This window comes from Mustela erminea, chromosome 11, assembly GCF_009829155.1.
Source record: "Mustela erminea isolate mMusErm1 chromosome 11, mMusErm1.Pri, whole genome shotgun sequence".
Classification (NCBI taxonomy): domain Eukaryota; kingdom Metazoa; phylum Chordata; class Mammalia; order Carnivora; family Mustelidae; genus Mustela; species Mustela erminea.
The window spans coordinates 10,839,460-10,864,511 of record NC_045624.1 but is presented as its reverse complement, the minus strand read 5'-3'; the positions used below and the strand labels follow the sequence as shown (position 1 = coordinate 10,864,511).

General features: G+C 37.2%; 2 protein-coding genes across 2 annotated transcripts; both read left to right on the top strand.

Moving 5' to 3' along the window:
- Window positions 1-532: 532 nt before the first annotated feature.
- On the top strand, window positions 533-1,486 carry LOC116569530 (olfactory receptor-like protein OLF3). The gene has a single exon (XM_032305824.1). The coding sequence runs from the start codon at window positions 533-535 to the stop codon at window positions 1,484-1,486; it is 954 nt and encodes a 317-aa protein (XP_032161715.1).
- A 19,026-nt stretch (window positions 1,487-20,512) lies between these two features.
- On the top strand, window positions 20,513-21,448 carry LOC116569655 (olfactory receptor-like protein OLF3). The gene has a single exon (XM_032306037.1). It carries the CDS (start codon window positions 20,513-20,515, stop codon window positions 21,446-21,448), a length of 936 nt encoding a protein of 311 aa, XP_032161928.1.
- The last annotated feature ends 3,604 nt before the right edge of the window (window positions 21,449-25,052 follow it).

Here is a 25,052-nt window from a genome sequence, read left to right as displayed (position 1 = left end):
CACATAGTTGTAAATAAGTAAGACACAAAATCATTTTTGAAATTTACATTCTCTGATTCCAGATCTTGCACAAGGACCTGATTTTTCCCAATATTTCATTTTGTAATAAGTTTACACTTTTCATTATGATGTGTCTAGTTGACATATGTCAGGGGTAGCTTTTATAAACTTTCCAACCAAATTTTCCTCATTGTTTATCATTTTGCCTACCATTCTCACCTACCAAACTCTCCTTGCCCTAGAATTTGAGGTACGGTGGTAAAGATGTGAGCTCCTAAAATTGCACTGCATTATCTCCAGGCCTTAATGGGTCTCCCTGAGACCATCTCATGTTCCTATGAAGGTGCTGACCTGACTCTGATGCAGAGTAGGTATGTTGGGATAAAGCCTGTCATCTTCACCCATAAATGGTCTGAAACATCTGGTGAAGGCTAGCTAATTGTATACAGTATGTATTCACTAAAATGGTTCTTTGCTTCAACAACTTTTGTTATCTCTGATTCTGCAGATTAATGATTCTCACATTTTTTTAATGGGAACAGATAACCAGACATGGGTGAGAGAATTTATTCTCCTTGGCCTGTCCAATGACTGGGACACACAGGTCTCCCTCTTTGTCCTGTTCTTAGTCATGTACATAGTGACAGTGCTGGGGAACTTCCTCATCATTCTTCTCATCAGACTGGACAGCCGACTCCACACTCCCATGTACTTCTTTCTCACCAACCTCTCCCTTGTTGATGTCTCCTATGCCACAAGCATCATTCCTCAGATGTTGGTGCATCTTCTTGCAGCACATAAAGCAATCCCATTTGTGAGCTGTGCAGCCCAGTTATTTTTCTCCCTAGGCTGGGGTGGGATTGAGTTTGTTCTACTGGCAGTGATGGCCTATGACCGCTATGTGGCCGTGTGTAACCCCCTAAGATACTCAGTCATCATGCATGGAGGTCTCTGTACTAGGTTGGCCATCACATCCTGGGTCAGTGGTTCTGTCAACTCTCTTATCCATACTGCCATCACATTTCAGCTACCCATGTGCACAAACAAGTATATTGACCACATATCATGTGAAATTTTAGCTGTGATCAGGCTGGCCTGTGTGGACACCTCCTCCAACGAGATCACAATCATGGTTTCTAGCATTGTTCTGCTGATGACACCTTTCTGCCTGGTTCTCCTGTCCTACATCCAGATCATCTCCACCATCCTAAAGATCCGATCCACAGAGGGAAGAAAGAAAGCCTTCCACACCTGTGCCTCTCACCTCACAGTGGTTGTCCTGTGCTATGGCATGGCCATTTTCACTTATATCCAGCCCCGCTCCAGCCCCTCTGTTCTTCAGGAGAAGTTGATCTCTCTCTTCTATGCTGTGTTGACACCCATGTTGAACCCCATGATTTATAGTGTAAGGAATAAGGAGGTGAAGGGGGCCTGGCAGAAACTACTAGGGCAATTTTCTGGACTAACGTCAAAACTGGCAACTTGATGAATCCTGAGCATCACTTAGAGAGAGTAACTTTGCCTGTGTTTTCTTCCATTTGACTCAGATATGGCAGGCATTACCTGCATTGCCTTGGCAACCAGGAAGAAGATGACGACACATGTACCGGTGATGCTGGGTAGGAGGCTGGAGGTTGGGTTGGGGTGTGGGGTGTGGGTTTATTTTTATGTCACAGCAGCATATTCACTGGAGTTGAGAACTGCTGTAATAGAACTTCCCACCTTTGGCAAACAATAAGAGACTCTTAGTCACAGGAAACAAACTGAGGGTTGCTGGAGGGGGAGAGGGATGGGTGGATGTGACAACTGGGTGATGGACATTAAGGAGAAAATGTGACGTAATGAGCACTGGGTTTTATATAAGACTGATGAATCACTGAACTCTACCTCTGAAACTAATAGTATATTGTATGTTAATTAATTGAATTTAAATAAATAATAATAAATTCTAAAAAAGAGAGGAAAAAAAGAAAAAGAAAGAACTCACCCTTTCTCAATCTTCTTTCATATGGCCTGAGAGTAGTTGAAGATAATACCATTTACTCTTCATTTGTCACATCGTTTGTAATTATGGACCTATTCATGAATCTTACCTTGGAACACAATTTTTAATCAGCCACATTTTGTAAAAGATCACCAAGTTTCCACTGGGAACAAAATCATTTTCAATTTGAAGATTCACTTAAAATGTGTGGTATATGTAGCCATATTCAGTAATTGTATGTGTCACTATTCTGAGAAGAATGTTGTTCTTAAGGCTGATGAAGATATTTATTTGTGCTACATTCACTACCTGTGGATATAAAGACTGTCTTGAGTAATGGAAATAATTGGGTGAAGAAATGTCAACTAAAACTCTTGTTTTACCCTGGTGAGGATATAACCAAGTGTTGTTTGTACACAATGACATTATTGGCTAAGGAGCTGAGATCCAGTTACTGCTAATTTATTGTGTATACATGGGCATTCATTAAAAGACAAAAATTCTCTAATTCTAAATATTCAGCAGACTTTTTCTCTGAGACTTTAGAAATAAAGTAAACAAATAAGTAATGTAATAAATGTGTAAAATATCAAAAATATAGTTAATATAAGAAAAGCAGTTCCCTAAAACAATCAATGAAAGATAATGTAGCTTTGACGTGGATTTTGGGTTATTGGATATGTCAGTCTGCTGTGCAGATGTTACTTGCACGTCTCCGTATTAAGAGCCTTCTTATATGCCCCCACCCCAACACACACACACACACACACACACACACACACACACACACACACACTCAAGGCCCTACTCAACCTTTCTAAACCTAGTAAGCCAGTATGATCTGTGAGTGTACCTCACCTCTGACAAGAAACTTAAAAAAAGTTAAAGAGGGAGGAAATGATTAAACAAAGCACATGTAGGCGATGGAGGAGAATATGATAATTGTGGGTCTTCTCACTTTTTTCAAGAACCTCAAAATGGCACCCTCTTTCTGTCCCTTTGTCTCTCCGCTGAGTGTTAATTCTCATTTGGTTGATTTGTATTTGGGAGTTCGCAATCAGGAGTCAGAGGGCTTCCACTGATAACCTGTTTTCTCTGTGAAACAAGAGGAAGTGCCCATTGCTGAGAGTGTGGAGGAGGAAAGGCAGGAGTAAGAGGTGTAGGAATGATGAAGGTTAAAAACCCATTTGGGGTCTAGGATAATGTGTCCCATTTGCTGTGGATGCCACTATCTGGCATATCATGCAGTATCAATTACAAAGCCATTGTGGTCAAATTTTCCCTCTGATATGAACAACTTTATTCTAAGCTTTCTAAACAAAGTCACGGATGATCATCTTGTTGGCATCAACTTTATTAAAGACACTGCTTATAGGCATTGTGGGGCACCAAAGTTGTGTTTAGATGTGCCCATTGCCTCTGGAAATTTATAGTCTTCTAGGGCAGAGGTTGGGAAACTTTCTGTAACTGGCCAAATTACAAATGTTTTAGGCTTTTTGGGCCACACAGTTTCCTTCACAGCTCCTCCACTATTGCAGCACTAAGACAGCTACAGACTACACATAAAAGAATGAGTGGCACTAGTACAAATAAATCTCAATTTATGAACACTGAAATTTGAGTTGTGTAAGTTCTTAAAACATTCTTCTTCTTTTGATTCAACTATATAAGAGTGTAAAACACATTGTTTTCTTGTGGGCCATACAAAAACAGGCAGCAGGCCACATTTGGGCTCTGGGCTGCAATTTTTTACAGCATTTTAGAAGAACGAGTATAAAAATATGTAAAATTATAACAGAAGGTATGCACAGAAGGAGCTCTGGAAATTCAAAGAAAGAGGGGAATTTTTTTCCTCTGGATGTGGAATGATGGTCATATAGGAGAAGGCTTCTAAGAGAAGATGAAGTTCTCATTTCAGTTTCCATTTCATAAAGCATCTCATTTCTCATAATCATTTGGGTTCAATTACCCAAGATCTAAGGACACCATACTAATGGGTGAATGGAAGAGATGAATCATGCATTGAGCACCATCTTAGATATCTGTTGAGTACTAATGGCTGATTTATATAACTTCTTAGCTCTTGAATAATTTAACAACAGTGGCAGGACTGTAGTGAGCACATTCTCTTATATTCAAGCTGAAGCTTTCATTTTACTGTCCCTTATCCTGATAAATGGGACCAGCAGCTATTCCCCCATTCCATTAAAATCCAAAATTTTAACATCTAAACCTGCCCCTATTAAATATAGGTACACACTACCAAATGAGTGTCCATATGGTTTAATTGTCATTTCTGCTCTATCGTTAGGTTAGGCTGCTCTCTGTGAAATCTGATCTTCACTATCATTTTCCCTCATCTTTAGAACATTTCTTTGATCACTTGTATGCACAATACTCCCTGACTCCTTTGAGCCTTCTATATCTTCCTCATCAAAATGCAACAGCATATTAAATAAGTGCAATCCTGGAGAAGTTACAATACTTAAATAAGACTCAGCTTTATTTTCTACAATGTGAAGAATAATAAACCGCTAGTGAGAAATTTGAGAGGTTGGAATGAAACATTATATGTAAAGCACTTTGTAAAATGTCTGACACATAAAAAGCACTTGATAACTGTTAGCTAGTCATTATTTTTTTTCTAACAGAGCATCTTTCCCATTTCCCCCTACTTCCTGTCCTCTCCAATCCTCTAAAAATGTTTTAGGCCTATTAGCTAGCCCACCTAAAGCAATGTAAAGATTCTGATACAAGAGTAGTTACCAGAAAAGTGTTTAGAAAACAGACCTCTGATTTTTGGCAGCAAAGATCAAATTCTGTCTCATTCATTCATAATGGGGGGAATATTATCCCCAAAGGGGTAAAAATTGGCCCTTGTGGAGGGAATAAAAATATCTTAATTATTGTATTGATTTATGGTCCTTCAAAGAGCCATGGCACATAAACAGATATGTACTATACTGCGGTGTTAAAATTGGGAGTGAGTGGTTAAGAAAGAGATATCTAAGGGTATTATGCTTAGCAAAATAAGTCAATCAGACAAAGACAACTATCATATGATCTCCCTGATATGATGAAGTGGAGATGCAACGTGGGGGGTTTGGGGGGTAGGAAAAGAATAAATGAAACAAGATGGGATCAGGAGGGAGACAAACCATAAGAGACTCTTAATCTAACAAAACAAACTGAGGGGGGCTGGGAGGAGGGGTTAGGGAGAGGGTGGTGGGGTTATGGACATTGGGGAGGGTATGTGCTATGGTGAGTGCTGTGAAGTGTGTAAACCTGGTGATTCACACACCTGTACCCTTGGGGCTAATAATACATTATATGTTTATTAAAATTTTAAAAAAATATCTAAGAACTTCACTTTCATAGGTGAACAATAGTGAATAAAAGATTGAGGAATGCTGCTCTATCTGTAGAGAACTATTTCTTGTTTGGGCAAAAATACTCACAAGTGAATCATAAGCACAAAAGACAGAAGACAAATAGTCTAGGGTTAATCAACTGTGGACTTGAGAACTACCCCATCTGTTTTTGCCTATTTTAGTTTCTATTCCTGGACCTTGCCTACTCTATCTAAGCAAATTCTTCTGCCCAACTGGTTCCTACACCTATTTTGGGCTTTTATAACCTCATGGGTATGGACAATTGGATGTTGCTGAGTGAGTTCATCCTGCCTTGGGACCTGAGTCACTGGAGAGTCTCTTATGTTCCTGGCCATGTGCCTGAAGGCAATGTTGTGATACTTCATCAAGCTCCTCTAAACAACCTAAACACCTGGCCAGCTATTCCATATAAATACATATATTTTTTATATTTATATATTATATATTTTATAAAGATATGTTTTTATATAGATACATATTTTATATAAGTATATTAATATAAATGTATTTACATGTGAATATATAATATATATATAACAACTTTTTTTTTTAACAAAGTGGCTATGTCTTGTGGGGTTCTATTATATGATAGCACTGTTACACACATGCTTATACTTTTTGGGATCTCAAATATCTAGGAAGTTTTGTAAGGGGTGTTAGAATTCCCACAAATATATAATATAGGATTTAAGTCAGATTCACAAAAATTTAAAGGAATAGAGCAATCTTAGCTAGCACCTTTGCTACACTTACAAATTTTAAGTTTTAGAGGCCTTCTAAGTTTCACAAGTTTGTGTTGCCATCTTTCCTCAAAATACGGATATTAGTATCCACATGGTACAGAAGAAGAGGTTGGGATTCATGTATATGTAACTTGTGTGAATGCAAACAATTAGAAATCTACACTTAGAGCCTGGATGCAGTGCAGATGTGACTTGTCTGATTCCAGAGACATTGCACATTTCAACAAGGACACCCCTCTAGGAATATTAGCTGTTTGTAGATCAATGTTTAGCTGAAGATGGGAAGAAGCCACAGAGCCATAATGTTACTATTATAGTGAAGACGGTTACAGTTTCAAGTAATAAAAAATCCAAAACAAACTGATATATGCAAAATTAGCAACTAAGTGTAATGAACTGATATCTGAATAGTGAATCTAGAATCCCAAGTTTGTTTTCTTTTTTTTTTTTAAGTAAGTCTATCTTTTTGTTTTCTCCTGTCTCTCAGTTTTGCATCTTTTTGTGGGCCTTATTCTATTCTGTGCTTCAGAAATTTCCTCTAAGAGGTGGAAAAAGAAACCTTGGAGGCCCCAGATGTACATTATGACATGAGAAACAAAATCCTAGCTTGTCGGCCAGCTCCAGCAGAAAAGTCTCAGAGATGGGTTTGAATTGTCTTAGCCTGAAGCATGTGGCCCTGCCTCAACTAAGCTCTCTGTCAGCGTTGTGAGGCACTTTGACCAGGTATTAATGTGTTTTGTTGACTTGAATTGTTTTGACTTACGGAAACTTGCTTTATCTCATCATATACTCTATTTTGATAAATGTTCCACCAGTCTTGAAAAAAATGTATTTTCTGCTATTGTTGAATAAAGTGTTCTATAAATGTCAAGTTGAGTTTGATAATGTTCAAGTTTTCTATTTCCTTACTGATTCCTTACTATTCTATTCCTTATGCTTGTTCTATCAATTATTAAGAGACAAGTATTGAAATCTCTAACCGTAATTGTAGAGTTGTTTATTTCCTCTTGTGTTTCTATCAGTTTTTGCTTTATGTCTTTTGAAGCTCTGTTGCTAAGCATTTAAATATTTATACTTATTCTGTATTCTCCATTAATTGAATCCTTTATCATTAGGAAATGCCTTTCCTTGTCCCTGGTAATATTCTTTGCTCTGAAATCTACTTTGACTGATATTAACATTGAAACTCTAGGTTTCTTTTAGTTAGCATTAAAATGGTATTTCTTTCTCATATTTCAAGGATCACCGTGCTGCATTGCTTCATACCCAATGAAAATTGTCCTACTCTGTAGTTGTTCAGGAGGGAGGGTAGATCCAATCCCAGTTTCTCTGTCTTGGCTAGAAATAAAGTCTTTTCTTAAGTTTTAAAAGCCTACTAAAACTAAATTTGCATTTGGATTCTGTTTCATTTTTCTTATTGTGACAAATATCCTGAGGAAATGTGTCTGTGAACTCAAAATAGTTATTGAGATTCTCTCACTTTCTCTTTTGGAACTCAGGTTGTCTGGCTCTAGAAGCTGTGCTCTGAACCATTGCTTCACACTGCTTGTAAAATGTTTTATTATTTTTAGTGGTGAGAAGATAGAGCTCTCACAGGGAAACTGTACCTTCCAGGGCTTCCTAAACCAACTGCTTTCCAGAGATTTTTTTTTTTTAACCTTATCTGAAAGGTGAGAAAACTGGACTAGGAGGGAATCACTTCCATAAAGCTATGTTACTCTTGTGAATTTATGACTCCAATTTCATGCAGAAAATGAATATATCAGATAAGTTTACCTTAAAAAGTTTACCATTACTTTTTGAAAAATAAATCCTATTTAGCTTTGCTTTTCTTAAAAAGCCAAAGCTGTAACTATAATAAAGAATATTTTAAAAACACCAAAATTCTGACTTGATTTTATTGTGATACAACAGAGAATTTTATGTTATCATGGGCAAAGGTCTTATGTTGTCATGTGGAAATTTTTAATAAAGTTAGGCATTTTAAATGTAATGCTTCTGTTATTTATCAACTAACAATCATTACAAAAATAAGAATATTATATTTATTTATGTATTTATTTATTCATTTTTATTATGTTAAGTTAGTCACCATACATCATTAGTTTTTGATGTACTGTTCCAAAATTCATTTTTATGTATAACACCCAGTGCTTCATGCAATATGTGCCTTCCTTACTACCCACCACCAGGCTCATTTTCAAGATAGTGTGTTCTACAGAATCTATGATTCAAAAAAGCATGGTAATTCTGGAGCTAGCTAGATCTAAATCCCTAAATCCCTGCATAATTAGAGGCAAGGTGTTCTATCTCTCTAAACTTTTGTACAGAAAACAACCTTTAAGAGAAAAATCAGTGCGTTATGGGCATCAGCATTATTTTTGTCACTCTTAATTTGGGCAATATTACTTTTGTTAGAGTTTTAATTTTCGAAGTGTTTTTATATCATTCTATTTTTTTATTAATTCACTGTAAGGACTGCAATTACAGAGTACCACAAACTGGATGGCTTAAACAACAGAAATATATTTTCTTCTAATTCTGGATTCTAGAAGTCTGAGATCAGTGTGGTCAGGGTTGATTTCTTATGAGGCTTCTGTCCTTTCTAGGCGGGTTTCATTTCCCTGTGTCTTTACATGGTCTTCCCTCCCTGTGTGTCTGTTTCTTTTTTCTTTCTTTTTTTTTTTTTTTTAGATTATTTATTTATTTATTTGACAGAGAGAGATCACAAGTAGGCAGAGAGGCAGGCAGAGAGAGGAGGAAGCAGGCTCCCCGCTGAGCAGAGAACCCGATGCGGGACTCGATCCTAGGACCCTGAGACCATGACCTGAGCCGAAGGCAGCGGCTTTACCCACTGAGCCACCCAGGCGCCCCTGTGTGTCTGTTTCTTAATCACTTCTTATAAGGACACCAGTCATACTAGAACAGGGTCCACATTAATGATCTTATTTTAACTTAATTACCTCTTTGAAAACCCTGCTTCCTGATATAGTCACATTCTGAGTTTTGGGGAATTAAGATTTCAACATATGAATTTGGAGGGGGCCCAAGTCAGCCCATAACATTCTCATCTTCAAGAAAGATTATTGCCATGACTGTTACAGCCCCATTCCTTTATACTTTATCCACTAAGGTAGGGAGAGCTGGCATTATTATTCCCACTCAAAATATGAGGAAACAAATATCACGAAGGAATTTGGAAAGACTACAAGAATTTAATTTGATTGGTATTTTATTTTCTGTAAAATTACTGAAGCTTAAAATAAGAAAGGTCTTTTAAAGATAAGAAAGGTCTTATAGATAAGAAAATGTCTTTAAAATAAATTTTCATCACAGGCAATTTTACAGAGATGCCATTGTGCTAAGGGCTATTATAAGTATTTAGCACTATCTAACTATTATTTAGGTATTTTATAAGTACTATGTAAGAACTCTCCATGTGCACTTACTGAATGCTAAGTACTCTTGCTAGACATCAAGTGAAAGTCAGCTTTGTGATAATCTGTGAGCACTTAGAGGTCCATAAGGAGACACTTAAGAGGAAGGAGGCAGTGTGACTGAACAAATCCCCTACATTTCTTGATTTTTCTTATATTTTTTAAAGGAAAGGGCATGATTGAATGACACATGAATATAGAAATTAGGAAGAAGTGCCACTTCATGCAAAGATGATAATTTGATAGATTGTCATAAACTTATGTGTTATAGACATGGAATAATTGTAGACATCATGTGATCCAACTTTCCACTGTTGGTAGAAGGTTGATAACAGGGCTTATAGTTCGTAAGATAACATGATCTTTTTTTTTTTTTTAAAGATTTTATTTATTTATTTGACAGACAGAGATCACAAGCAGGCAGAGAGGCAGGCAGAGAGAGAGAGAGAGAGAGAGAGAGGGAAGCAGGCTCCCTGCGGAGCAGAGAGCCCGATGCGGGGCTCGATCCAGCACCCTGAGATCATGACCTGAGCCGAAGGCAGCGGCTCAACCCACTGAGCCACCCAGGCACCCAACATGATCTTTGTTCAAAGTAGAAAAAGGCATCCCTTCAGGATAAAAAGTCCCATGTCAGGGCACATGCATTCCAAGCAAAGCATGGGTTTGATTATATTTTCTTACTACCTCATCTCTCTATGCTTGTGTAATGCACAATTACACACTTTAGCTCCAGAGTGCAGTATGATTGAAATAATTCTGTTTTATGGAAATTTGATGGAACACACCCACGTAGCTTACCTTTGAGGGAATACCTTTAATATAGGTTTTATTTCTCTCAGGCTTTAGGATTTTTTTCAGGATATTTTATGTTCCATCAGCTTTTGGTTAAGTTATATTTTAACAGAAATTTATCCTTTAATTTATGTTTTCAAATTTATTATCACAAATATATTCATAGTTTTGTTTATTTTCCTTTGAATGTCTACTGAATTTGTTTATATCCTTTTTTTCATTCTACTATTATTTCCTTTGTCCTTTATCATTTTTCTTTCTTAAAATCATGTTTCTTGATGTATATTTTACATATAGCAAAATTCATTAAAGTATATAGTTACATAAGTTTATAACAACCGTAAACAAGATATAGAATGTTTCCAGAAGTTTCCTTTTTCTAGTTTGTGATCAATGCACTCTTCTCACCCCAGCCCTAGAAAACTGTTAATCTCATTTCTGTGCCTGTAATTTTGCCTTTTTCAGTATGTTAAAAAAATACAATAACATTGATGAAGCCTTTTGTGCCTATTTTCTTTCACTCGTAGCAATACTATCAAGACTCATGCTTACTGCTGTATACAGCAGTAGGATTTTTTTTTTTTAAGATTTTATTATTTATTTATTTATTTATTTTTTGAAAGAGAGAGAAAGAGTGAGTGCTTGCCGGGGGGAGGGGCAGAGGAAGAGAGAGAATCTCAGGCACACTCGGAGCTGAGCACAGAGCCTGATGTGGGGCTCCATCTTGTGATCCTGATTATCACGACCTGAGCCAGAATCAAGAGATGGATGCTCAACTGACTGAGCCACCTGGGTGCCCCTCATGTCTTTTTTATTGCCAAGTGGTGTCCCATTATGTGGTTGTACCACAATCTGTTTATTCATTCACCACTTGATAGATATTCATGTTATTTCCAGATTTTGACAATTATGGATTAAACTGGTATATGTATAGGTCTCTTTGTGGATACATACTTTGATTTTTTCTTGGGTAAATTCTTAAAGATGGATCTTGTTTGTTTATCCATTCTGATACCCTATGACTTTTAACTGGAGCATTTAGTCCATTTACATTCAAAGTAATCATTGATAGATATGTATTTGTTGCCATTTTATTGCTTGTTTTGTGGTTGTTTCTGGAGATTGTCTCTGATCCTTTCTTGTATTTCTCTCTTTCATGTTTTGCTTATTTTCTTTAGTGATATATTTGGATTTCTTCCTCTTTATTCTTTGCACGTTTATTAGTTTTTGATATGTGGTTACCATTAGGGTTGTATATAATCTCTTCTGCAAATATCCGCCTGTATTAAGTGGATGGTCATTTAAGTTTGAGCCCATTCTTTTCTCCTCCCCACATTTATGTATGTTTCATTATTTTTTATATCCTTTTTGTGTGTGTGAGTTCCTTGACTGATTTTTAAAAAAAAAAAAATATTCCTTTTTACTGCTTTTGTGTTTCCTACTTTTACATTGTTACTTTTGGTTTCTCCTTTCCATTCAAAGAGGCGTCTTTAACATTTCTTCCTTCCTTCTGAAAGAGAGAGAGAGCATGAGCAGGGGGTCAGGGGCAGAGAGAGAGCGAGAAAGAAAATCTTAAGCAGGCTCCACACTCAGGGCACAGCCCAATGCAGGGCTTGATCTTACAACCCTGACATCATTAGCTGAGCTGAAATCAAGAGTCTGATGCCTAACTGAGTGAGCCACCCGGGTACCCCTCCCCTTTAATATTTCTTTCAGGGCTAGTTTAGTGGTTATGAACTCCTTTAGTGTTTTTTTTTTTTAAGATTTTATTTATTTATTGACAGAGAGGGAGAGATCACAAGTAGGCAGAGAGGCAGGCCGAGAGAGAGGGAGAAGCAGGCTCCCTGCTGAGCAGAGAGCCAGATGCAGGGCTTGATCCCAGGACCCCGAGATCATGACCTGATCTGAAGGCAGAGGCTTAACCTACTCAGCCACCCAAGCACTTTAGTTTTTGTCTGAGAAATTCTTTATCTCTCTATTCTGAATGACAGCCTTGCCAGATCGAGTATTCTTGCCTGCAGAATATTCACGTTCAAATCTTTGAAAATATCATACCACTTCCTTCTGTCTTGCCAAATTTCTATTGAAAAATCTCTAGCTATCCTTATGGATTTTTTCCTTTTAAGTTAATGACTTCTTTTGTCTTACTGCTTTCAAGATTTTTTCTTTATCACTATATTTTGCAAATTTAATTACAATCTATCTTGGTGTAGGTCTGCTTTTGTTGATTTTGATGGGAGTTCTCTGGGCCTCATGAATGTCTGTTTCCTTCCCCACATTAGGGAACTTTTCATGTATCTCCTCTTTAGTACTCTGTCCCAAATTATGAACTGTCTTTTCAATTTAGGATGACCGCAAGCTCTGGTTTGACTCCCTCTCCTCATCCTGTGGCCTGGAAGCTCTCTAGGCGCTGAGCATGGGTACCTGGAGCTCACCTCACTTGTTTCCCTTCTCTTGGGGATCCCTGTCTTGCACTGCATGTTGTCCAATGGATGAAAACCATGGCTTCATATATTTTGTTCAGTTTTCTAGTTGTTCAAGGTAAGAGAAAAAAATACCATCCCTGTTATTCCATTATCATTGGAAACTAAATACACGATGACTTTTGATATTGATTTATTTAATCTAAAAATTATGCCTAATTACTTTTTTAATTGTAATAATTTATCTATAGATTATTTTAGGTGCTTTACATAGAAAACTATATAATCTGCAAATAAAATAGTAGTATTATTACTTCTTTTCAATCCTTACACTATTATATTTTTTCCACTATCTTCTTGCATTGGTTAGGATCACCAATATAATGTTAAGTAGAAAAGAGTATAAATAGCATTATTATTTTGTTTCTGAACTTAAAAGGAATACTTTCAAAATAATCACAATAACTATGTTTACTCTCTGTATATTTTATCAGATTAGTAACTTCTCTATTTTTTAAAATCATGAGTTGATGTTACATTTAAATTATTTTCTGTATCTATTAGTATCATATAATATTTTTCTTCTCTTAATTTATTAATGAAGTTAATAACATCAATTGTTTTCTTATATGAAACCAACTTTTCCTTCCTGAATAAAACCGACTTCATTATGGTGGGGTTTCATAGATTAATAGATGTAGTTTGCTTTTTTTTTTTGAGAATTTTCTACCTGTTTTCCTGAGTCTGCTCAAAGTGTAATTTTCCTTTTTTTTACTTTCCACATCAACATTGGTATGATGGCCATCCTAACCTTGTACAATGAATTAAAACATGATTTCTTGTTTTTCTTTTCTCTGGAAAGTCTTATGCAAATTTGAAGGCATATGTTCTTTTAATATTTGATAGAATTTCCAGTAAAGCCATAAAATACATTATTGAAATGTATTGAATTTCAAAGCCATAAAAGACATTGCGCAAACCATTTTCAGCAGTCCAGCATTTCTCTTGATAAAGAAGGCAAGGTCAATTTGATAATAATATATATTTGATATATTTTTTTTCTTGGCATATGTATTTCTTTCTGGTTTTGAAATTTAGAACATTTTCCTATCTTCAGTGTAAGTGATCCTATTTTTAAGGTTTCCTAAAATCCTTAGAAATGGTCCTCATGTAATAGCTATGGTTCTTTTAGTGTCCTAATAATTTTCTGTCCTATACTAAAAATAGTTCAGAAGGATTATGTATTCTCTTATTCTCTCCATGTATATTTTGGGACAATTTTTAATGATGTTTAACTTCTTTTATATTTTTAAGATTTATCTTCAAAAAGGAGAAAATATTTTTCTTTTACCTATTATCTATTAAATGATGTTTTCCAAGGGATGAAACTACCCCTTCTTTCTTGCTTTCCTTAAACCAAGTAAAATATATTTTATAGCAAACATAACCCATCACTAAGACTAATAAAAAAGAGAGAAATGGAAAGAATAAATAATTTTAGGAAAGAAAGAGGGACATTACAGAATCTATATACATTAAAAATATGTAAGAAGATATTAACAAATTTAGGCTAGTAAATTTTATTATATTTTATTTGTTTCTAAAATCTTTTTATTTAGTTAATTGAGAGAGTGAGAGAGCATAGATTAATGTGTGCATGAGCAGGGGGAGGAGCAGAGTAAGAGGAATAGAGAATCTCAAACAGACTCTGCGCTGAGCATGGAGCCCAACCTGGGGCTCAATCTCACCACTATATCATGACCTGAGCCAAAATCCAGAGTTGGATGCTTAACTGACTGAGCCACCCAGGTGCCCCTATTTTATTTTACTTTATTTAGTTCAAGTTTTCATTTAAATTCTAGTTAGTTAACATATATGAGTAGGCTAGTAAATTTTAGAAGTAAATATTTAGATTAAATAGACAAATTCCTAGGAAAAATAAAATTACCAAATGGACACATGAATAAAAAGAATAGTCCTAGATACTTAAAACTTTAAATCTGTATTTAAGAATTTTCTACCACGGAGCACTTGGGCCATGTGGCCTCACCTGTGAATTCTACCAAATATATGAAGAAATGGCACCAGTCATTCATAAAAGTCATTTCATGTATACATATTTAATATATAAAATCCAATTATATTTTTATATAATTTAAAAGTTACTAATTAAAGTAGACTTTCAAAGCTTCACACCTGGGCATAAATCTAATCGGAGCTATATAACACTGCTACATAGAAAAAAAATGAGCAGATATTAAGTAAATGGAAAAACATATCTTTTTTTAGTGATTGGGATACTCAAGAGCATAGAAAAGTCACTTCTTATTTATTAATTATTTTTTTAAAAAGATCTTATTTTTAAGTAATCTCACACCCACCATGGGGCTTGAACTCACAACCCTGAGGTCAGGAGCTGCATGCTCTACTGACTGAGCCAGCCAGGTGCTCCTCTCCAGATTTATTTTTAGGTTAAATCCCAATTAAAATTTCAGCAAATTTTTTTCCTGAAAATTTTCAAGATAGTTTTAGAATGAGATTGAAAATTTAAATGGCCAAGAGTAGTCAAAACTGTAGAAGTTCGAGGATTTACACTATGATAAAATGAAACTTTATTATAAAGTTACAGTAATTAAGGCAATGTAGACAGACAAACAGACCAATGGGTCAGAAAAAATAGTCTAGAAATCAGCCTAGACACAGAAATCAAAAATTGATTTACAGCAACACAGGAGAACAGTGTGGAAAGAAGTTCTCTCAATAAAATTGGATATCCACATAGAAAAACAATAAGTTTAGCCTCCAGTCTGATAAAATACACAGACTTACATTCCAGATATATTGTTGTTTTCAATGTGAAAAGTAAAGTATTAAAGCTCCCAAAGATTACACTGAAGAATAACTTTATGATCTGGGATACACAAAGAGTTCTCACTCAAGACACAAAAAAGCAATAACTATATGAAAAACAGTAAGTAGATCTACATTAAAATTAAGGGCATCTCTTCATCAGAGGTACCATTATGAGAATGAAAAGCCACAGTGTGGGAGAAAATATTTGTAATCCATATAAACAACAAACTCCTATTAAATATATACTAAGAACTAAAATCAATAAGAAAAAGATAACCCAATAGAAAAACAGACAAGAAACTGAACACACACCTCAGAAAAATGGAGTTTTCAGTGGCTAATAAATATTTAAAAATATGCACAACCTCATGAGCCATCAGAGAAATGTAGCATATAATCACAATGAGATACTACTATAGACCCATCAGAATGGCTACAATGATGAAGACGGACAATCCGAGGATAAAGGTTAGAGCCAAGGAAGTGCTCATACAAATGTAGTTCATGGGTATATAATCGGTACAACTGTTCCGACGAACTGACAAGATTAGCTGAAGCCGGACTTGCACATGATCTGTGATGCAGCTATTCCACTTTTAGGTAACAGAAATGGATGTACATGACAGAGGGCTGAGTGTGACTCTGTGTGTGTGTGTGTGTGTGTGTATGCGTATGTGTGCCACAAACTAGAAACAACTTAATGTCTATCAATAGAATTAATACGTAATTTATGTAATTTGAGATGATCAAACTGGCTCATAAATTTGTGTTGCATTTATAGAATATGGGGGCAGACATCTAGACATTATCAAATTAAATAATTTGATAGTGCCCAATTAAAAGCCTTCCGATAGTGAGAAAAGTCTCACCATATTTGGTATTAGTTGTGAAGAAAATATCTGACCAACAAGAGAATCATGTTACAGGCGTTTTTGCTAGTAGGGCCCCCCAGGTAATCCGTGAATAATTGGGCACTTTGGGGTCAAAGACCTTAGTCTTGAGTACATCGATAGAAAGTCATGGGCAAGTTGTAATTTCTCAAAGGAAACTTCAGCAGAAGTGGGAGAATGTCTCCAGGAGAAACTGGAGCTTTGGATTCTCTTCTCCTGTTTCTGGGTTAGGAAAAACTAAATTCTGATTCATAAATTCTTTTAAAAAAATAAGTGAGAGTTTCAGGTGAGGAAATCACCATTCAGAGAAGAAGTAACAGAAGCCTAACAAGGACAGCATAATTGGCCTGTAGAGATTGTCTCTCTGAGGGAAAGGAGAATTACTTTTCCAGATCCCACCTCTTGCTCATACCTGCTCTTCCTGGGGCAAAGATCACCTCCCGTCCTGGAGGTAAGGTCGGCATGCTCAGAGGTGCTCCGCTGGCTTCTTAGGACCGCGGTCAGGATGCGTCTGTTTCCTTCACACACAACTTCTTCCTTGGTGCAAGTGACAATTGGATTGAGTCTGGTTACTAGAGAGATAAATGTCCCATTTTGGCAACTGGTTTAAAGAAAAACATATGTGTGTGTGTGTGTGTGTGTGTGTGTGTGTGTGTGTGTGTGTGTGTAATTAATTTTTTTGAAAAAGCATTGCTTTCAATTTAAATTCTGGTGTAGTTAACATACAGTATTATGATATATCTATATAGATATAGATAACATAAGAATATAGATAACATAAAAAAAACCATATTTTGGGTAGCCAAACTGTGGAGAAAGTTCTTCTGGATATTTCTGAGAAATGCAGCACGTATCACAGGGCTTTGGCTGCATCTGTGGGAAGCACCGGGCTTAGCTACTACAGATGGTGCCCCATCCACCACTCTGTATTCTCCAGCACCAGCCCACTCCTGGAAACCTGCACCAGCGGACAGGTTTTAAATGACAGTGGTCAGAAGGTGATTTCATCTGGATAGCTGGCTTCAAACTTTCTGTTGTCCCAAACAGTGTCGGTATGCATAAGAAAGTGGGGGTGGGTGGATTCTTGCTGTGAAATCAGTTGCAACACCTCCACCTTACTTTTGAATCTGCTTTAAACTTTTATATGCATATCAAATTTTCAAAAATGTTTTAAACTTTTGTTTTTAACCTCCTTTTTTTTTACTAAATCATTCCCGTTCCTATTGATTTATGTACTTACTCCACTCTCATTTCTATTTCCCTCCCTCCAGTGAATTAGGATAAACTTGAATGTATGATCCCTTTAGACAGACGGAGAAACTAGGTAATGAGAATTGAACTGGGAAATGTATGTTTATTGGCAAAGAAGTTCATTCATTCCCATAGAGAGGCACTTTAAAAACCATGAAGATGATACGGAAACATGATATGCTAACCATGAGTGTTTCTGTTTTAAAAAAAATATTTTATTTTCTTATTTGAGAGAGGATGAACAGGTGATAGAGAGAGAGCAGATTCCCTGCTGAGCAGGGAGCTGGATTCAAGGCTAGATCTCAGGACCCTGAGATCATGACGTGAGCTAAAAGCAGACGCTTAACTAACTGAGCCTCCCAGGTGCCCCTGAGTGTTTCTATTTGTAATCCATACCTTCCTAGACTTTTAAGGGGGAATTCATGACCTAAAATCAGGCATTACTACATTTTAAAATCAAGCCCTTAAGTAATTATTAGTTTCTGAGAAGTGAAAAACTCCAAACTCCATGAGATTATCAGATTTTGAAACAAATTGTCCTAATTTGGTGCCTGAGAATACATTAGCTACCTCCAGCATTCGTTGGTTTTCATTTTGTTTTGTTCTTCCTTGTAGTTTCTGCTGGTCAAGCTCCTTTACCTGACTTATTTCATATAATGTCGCATCCTCGGAGACTCCCTGTTCACCTTCCCAGGACTAGCTCATGAAATGTTGTCTGTAGATGGTCAAGATCCACTGATGGTACCAGAATCAGATTTTTTCCCTGTAAGGTCACTTGTTCCTCTCCTTTTTATCTGAGTACTTTGGCCCTGATATTTTTGTATCCCAACTTTTCCTTTTTCATTAGGGATAAAGAGGTCGGTTTCCTCTTTCTTTGACAGAAAATGATACAAAGTGACTTAGTAAACTTTTGAAGCCCTAGAGTAAATTCTAAAGAATTAAAGAACACTTCATACTTTTATTTCTCCCCCGTGTTGTCACTTACATAAATTATCTCTTGGAGTGAGTATGGTTTATCAAGTCTGATTTAATCATTGAAAAAGGAAGGATTGGGGCACCTGGGTGGCTCAGTGGGTTAAAGCCTCTGCCTTCAGCTCAGGTCATGATCTCAAGGTCCTGGGATCGAGCCCCACATCCAGCTCTCTGCTCAGCGGGAAGCTTGCTTCCTCCTCTCTCACTACTGGCGATCTCTGTCTGTCAAATAAATAAATAAAATATTTTTTAAAAAAAGTAAAAGGAAGGATTACCATCTGCAAGTGCCCATATATACTTCTCTGCTGGCTAATCCAAACATCTCAGGCACCTTGCTGACCTTACTGTCATGAATGCCCTCAACACACATTGTGATTTTCATAACATATTCAGTGGCACTTTCTGATCACAGACAGGAAGCAAATAATATCTCCTTGGGACAGCTGTGAGTGAGTTTCACTTTCGCTATCCAAAGGACAGAGTAATTAGAGGATGTGGGAAATTGAGAGTGGACTTTATGTAGTCCATGAGTTTTTTAGAAACCACTTGGGAATTGAATAAGATGTACATAAGATTATTAAGAATTCTAAAGAGAAATTCTGAATACTGGAGACTTTGAGCTTTCTGAAATACTAATACATCAGCAGATCAGAAAGCTTGGAGATGTTATCAAGCAGACTAAGGTATTACCTTCTGGTCATGTAAGTTATGGTAAAGGGAGCATTAGCACAAGGATGGAATATAACAGTTTTCTAAGAGGGAAAATATTCAGATATTTCAGATGGAGATAAAAGTAAGAGGAGATTAAAGGAAAAGATAGTCAACAGTCTTTTCACTGAGCTAATGCCAGTTAATGATGTTCCATCACGCTATCCTCTCCAAACCATAACTCTCACTACTGAGAAGATACACAGAGTCAGCAGAATATGCAGCCGGTTTCCCATCTTATCTTGGTTAATAGGTGAATATGTGTGGCAAGTATCTGAGCTCCTCTCATTGGGGAAGCTAGTTAATGCATCTTTGACTTTGATTTGTTTCTCCACAGACATACCCTGCCTATCAGTGCTATGCTGCTCTTCCATAGGAGGATGAAAATAATGTTACAGATTCTTTCCTCTTACCCTCTCACACAGATAACAGACAAACAGGTGAAGATTTTTCACCAAAACAGAGGTTGATTGCCTCAAGTCTTCTTTCTTTACTTCCCTACCCTGAAACGTAATTTTGACAATTTGTTCCTACTGAAAAATCTATTTTGTATTTGCTACCTCCTAACTTGCAACCTAAAATTTCTGATTTTAAAAGGGTGGAAATTTAGTATTTCATTTTAATAGAGACTCCAGATGTAAAATAGTTAATTAAGAAAAAAAAACCAGTTAATGCCTGGTAGACTCCATACAATATAGATTTTGAGGCACTGAGGAGGAAAATATTTGCATCCAACAGAAGTAAACAAACTTCATGCTTTGAAACCGATTGTAAATAAAGAGGCATGTTTTACAGTTAATCATTTTATCTTGAATGTCTAATCTAAGCATTTTCATAAAAATTTCCTATATAAGGAAGGTGAAGGGTTTTTCTCCTTCCTTGAATCTGGCCCATATTAATGGGTTCTATTGTGGTCCCAAACCCTGAAGGAGACATAGAATCCGGGAAAGCAGGAAAGCACACAGTGCAATGTTGCATGGCTGTTTGGTCTGAATGATCAGGCCCCCTGCCATCTTAAGTATCTGGTGTTCATTGATTTATAACTTGAATTTGGTCCTCAGAGGCTCATGGGCAGAGAAAACCAGACATGGATGAGTGAGTTCATTCTGCTGGGGCTGTCCAGCTGCTGGGACACCCAGCTGTCCCTATTTGTCCTTTTCCTGGTCATGTATCTGGTGACTGTGCTGGGGAACTTCCTCATCATCCTCCTCATCAGACTGGACAGCAAGCTGCACACACCCATGTACTTTTTCCTCAGTGTCTTGTCCTTTGTGGACATCTGCTATACCAACAGCACTGTCCCACAGATGCTCGTTCACTTCCTGTCAGCCTGGAAGTCCATCCCATTCCACAGCTGTGTGCTCCAGCTGCTTATCTCCCTGGCGATGGGCAGCTCAGAATTCTTCCTGCTGGGAGCCATGGCCTATGACCGCTACGTGGCGGTGTGCCATCCGCTACACTACACGGTCATCATGCACGGAGGGCTGTGCCTGGGGCTGGCTGCTGGCTGTGTAGGGGCTGGTTTCATGAATTCAACGATGCAGACGATCATCATCTTTCGGCTACCTTTGTGCCGTAATGTTATTAATCACTTTGCCTGTGAGATGTTGGCTGTGCTGAGGCTGACCTGTGTGGACATCTCCTTCAACAAGGTCATGGTGGCTATCTCAGGATTTCTGGTGATCATGCTTCCCTGCTTCCTAGTTCTTTTCTCTTATGGTCGTATAGTTACTGCCATTCTGCATATTCGCTCAGCCCAAGGACGCTGCAAAGCGTTTGAGACCTGTGCTTCCCACCTCACTGTGGTTTCCATGTGCTTTGGAACAGCCATCTTCACATACTTGAGACCCTCTGCTGGCTCCTCAGCAGAGCAAGAGAAGATGGTTGCCCTGTTCTATGCGGTGGTGACCCCAATGCTGAATCCCCTAATCTACAGCTTGAGGAACAAGGAAGTAATGAGTGCCCTGAGGAGACTGTTGGGAAAAGTTAATAAAAAAAGGTAAAGGTTAAAAACATTTTTTTCCTTCCTTCCAATAGCCCAAACAGCAATATTTCAAACAAAGAGGAAATGATTGGCATGCCCTTTACCCCAGATTTGCTGATAAGGTAGATCACAGTGAGCACGTTTCTGAAGACCAACTTTTCATATTAGTCCATACTTTGATGATGTATTACTGTTCTATTATATATACAGTAAAAAAAAAATAAAAAGCCTTCAGTTATTAAACTGGGTCTGCTGGGTTAACTGTCCTTCTAGACCTCACATTCCCTCTTACCTTTTCTTATTCCTTCTGCATTTGCTCCTAGGAAATGCAGTGTGACAGTGAAAAGTCTCATAGTAAAGACAGCCATCCTTTACATGTTGACCCACCCCCTCACCAGTGTGGCTTTGCCATATGTGTTTAATATCTCTGACTTCCAGTTTCCTCAAATATAAGAAGTAATAATATTCAGTGTGTGTGACTATTTTGAATATTTTAGGTAATCTATGTAAAATACTTGGTAGAGTGGTGGTACAGACATTCAACCATATTTAAAAATAGGTTTTAGGACACCATTATGGAGCCAAGCATTATGCAAACTTCTCTCCATTTACAATTACTAAAAAGGAAATTTTTTTTCTTTTTTATTTAGAGAGAGTGTGCACATGGGGAGGGGCAGAGGGATCTGCTGAGAGAATCTTCAGCAGTCTCCACACTGAGCTGGAGCACGTTGGGCTCCACAACTCAGGGCTGGATCTCAGGACACTGAGATCATGGCCCGAGTGGAAATCTAGAGTTGGATACTTAACTGACTGAGTCACCTAGGGTCCTAGAAAGTGAATTTTTCCCCTCTGTTGTGTGGCTTCTGTAGATCCCTGTATTATGTCTGCTCCAGAGCCACAACATCTATCTATAGATCTCTCTCTCTCTCTGCCAGTCTCTGATCTCTTCATATCTCAATATCCATCTGTTATATATTTTTTAGCTCCAAGACAGACAAGATCTTTCTCATGAATTCCAAACACACATACCCAATTTCTTGCTTAATACCTTCACTTATATCACGTGAGTTGCATTCTTAGCGATAGAATCATTGTCCTTGCTTCCTCTATCCCAAGCTCATCCTTTCCTCTTGCTCTAATACACCTTCACTGTTGTAGCAAAAGGAGCCATATACACTCAGAATAATTCTCAATTCCTTTCTTTTATACCCCCCATCAATAAAATCCATTAAACTTATCGACAAGACATATGATCAGTGTAGTCTCTCTGCGCCTCTGCTTCCTACATTTTATTCTTCACACGACAGTGAACTTAAAACTTTTTTAACTTTATACTGTAAAATAAAACACAGAGGCAGAAAAACACACTACACAAACGTGTAGCTGAGTGAACTATGATAAGACAACCCTTCTTCTATAAACCATTCATGTCAAAAAACAGAGCTGCGAGTTACTGTGGAGGCCTCTCCATGCATCGCCTCGCAAGCATCACACATTTTCTCCCAAAGTAACTACTGTCCGGACCACTGAAGCAATCACTTTCCTGAATTTCTGATGACTTTGTGACCTAAGGAAGCATCCCTCGTCACTGTAGTTTGGTTTTGCCCATTTTTCTTCAACTTAGTATGTTTTTGACATCTCTTGAATCTGTAATTCTGTCCAATTTTTTCTTTATCCTGCAATTTATTTGAGTGGTCCTGGCCTTTTGACCTGCAGAAGGTGCCTGCTTAGAAAATATATCTGATCACATCTTCATCATGGATGAAGTCCAACTGCACACGTGTGAAACCCAGCATGGTCTAGCTGCTTCTGCAGACATAATTGGTAAATAATATTCCTTAGTAGATGGAACATTATCACCAGCAGAAGGAGCCTCTTATTAGTTGCTAAACAATTAATTCTCTGCAGCCGCTGTGGAAAACAGGAAGTTCCTCAAAAAATTAAAAATGGAACTACCATATGATCCAGTAATTCTACTACTGGGCATTTACCCAAAGAATATGAAAATACTAATTTGAAAAGATATATGCACCCGTATGTTTATCGCAGCATTGTTTACAATAGCCAAACTATGGAAGCAGCTAGTGGCTGTTGGTAGATGAATGGGTAAAAAAGATACACAAACACACACACACACACACACACACACACACACACACACAGAGCCATAAAAAAGAATGAGATCTTGCCATTTACCACAACATGGATGGCTCTAGACAGCATAATATTAAGTGAAGTAAGTTAGTCAGAGAAAGACAAATACCATATGATCTCTCTCATATGTGGAATTAAGGAAACAAAATGAACAAAGGAAAAAGAGACAGACCAAAAATAAGACTCTTAACTCTAGAGAAGAAATGAATAATTACCAGAGGAAATGTGTGTGTGGGGGGGAATGAGTGAAATAGGTGAAGGGGATTAAGACACTCATCATGATCAACACTGAGTCGTGTATAGAGTTGTTGAATCACTATATTCCACACTTGGAACTAATATAACCATGTTTGTTAACTATAGTAAAAATTTTTTAAATTAATTATCTTTGTCTCATTCTTTATTTCTTCCTTGCTGTTTGGAGAACTATTCTAATGTTTAATGTATGTAACTATGTTTGAGAGTGTATTTATGTAACTTTAAAAGATGCATTTTATTTTTAACCACTCATAACACATCTTAGTTTTTTTTCACCCAACACTGTATCTTTAAGATCCATACATATGGCTAGCTTATTACTTCTGACTGTTCATAGTAATCCGTAGGAAACCATATTCTAGCTATCACTCTGTTATGGACCCAACTCCCCACCATCACAATCAGTCCTATGATGAACATCATGATAGTCCACACTTCAAGAGCTGTGTGAGGATTGATCTGGGGAATATACACGAGAACCAAGATGCTAGGTTATAGCTAATGCTCTCAGAATGGCATCGTAAGTCTGTATTCTTACTTCAGGGCATGAGGCTCCTTATCTATCCACAGCCTGCATATTTTGAATTTTTGTAGCCTGGAAGTTAAAAAATGATTTTTTCATTACTCTGATAGATAATCCATATGGTTATGTCTTCATATGTGGACCTTTGATTCGCATCTATCTTCACCCCATCCTACTCTATGCCTTCCCCACCTCATGACGTTCACAATAAATCCATCATTGCAGTGGTTAGACCATCTACCATTCTCTTTTTCTCAAATCTGATTCAAATATGCAAGAATATCCTGTTGTTTCTACATTCAAAATATATACAGAATATAGTCACTTATCATCTTGACTCCTGTACCCTGGTGTGAACACCATCACCTGTCACTTGGGTTACTACAGGAGCCTGTGGCAGATTTCTCTGCTTCTGCTTATCTGCCAGCACTCAGAGTGATCCCTTTGAAACAAAACTCAAATCATGCCATTCCTCTTTTCAACCCTGCAATTACTCAGAATAAGCCCTAAAGTCTTTACAGCGGATGAAGGTCTGTTTTCTAACTAGTTTAGTAACTCTACTATCCCTGGAAGACTCTTTACTCATGACCACTTCCTCATCCCTTCCAATTCTTCAGTCACCTGGCATCACTGCCCCATTCAATATGCAAACTTTCTCCTTGTCCTACTGCTTTCCCTCTTCCCTAGT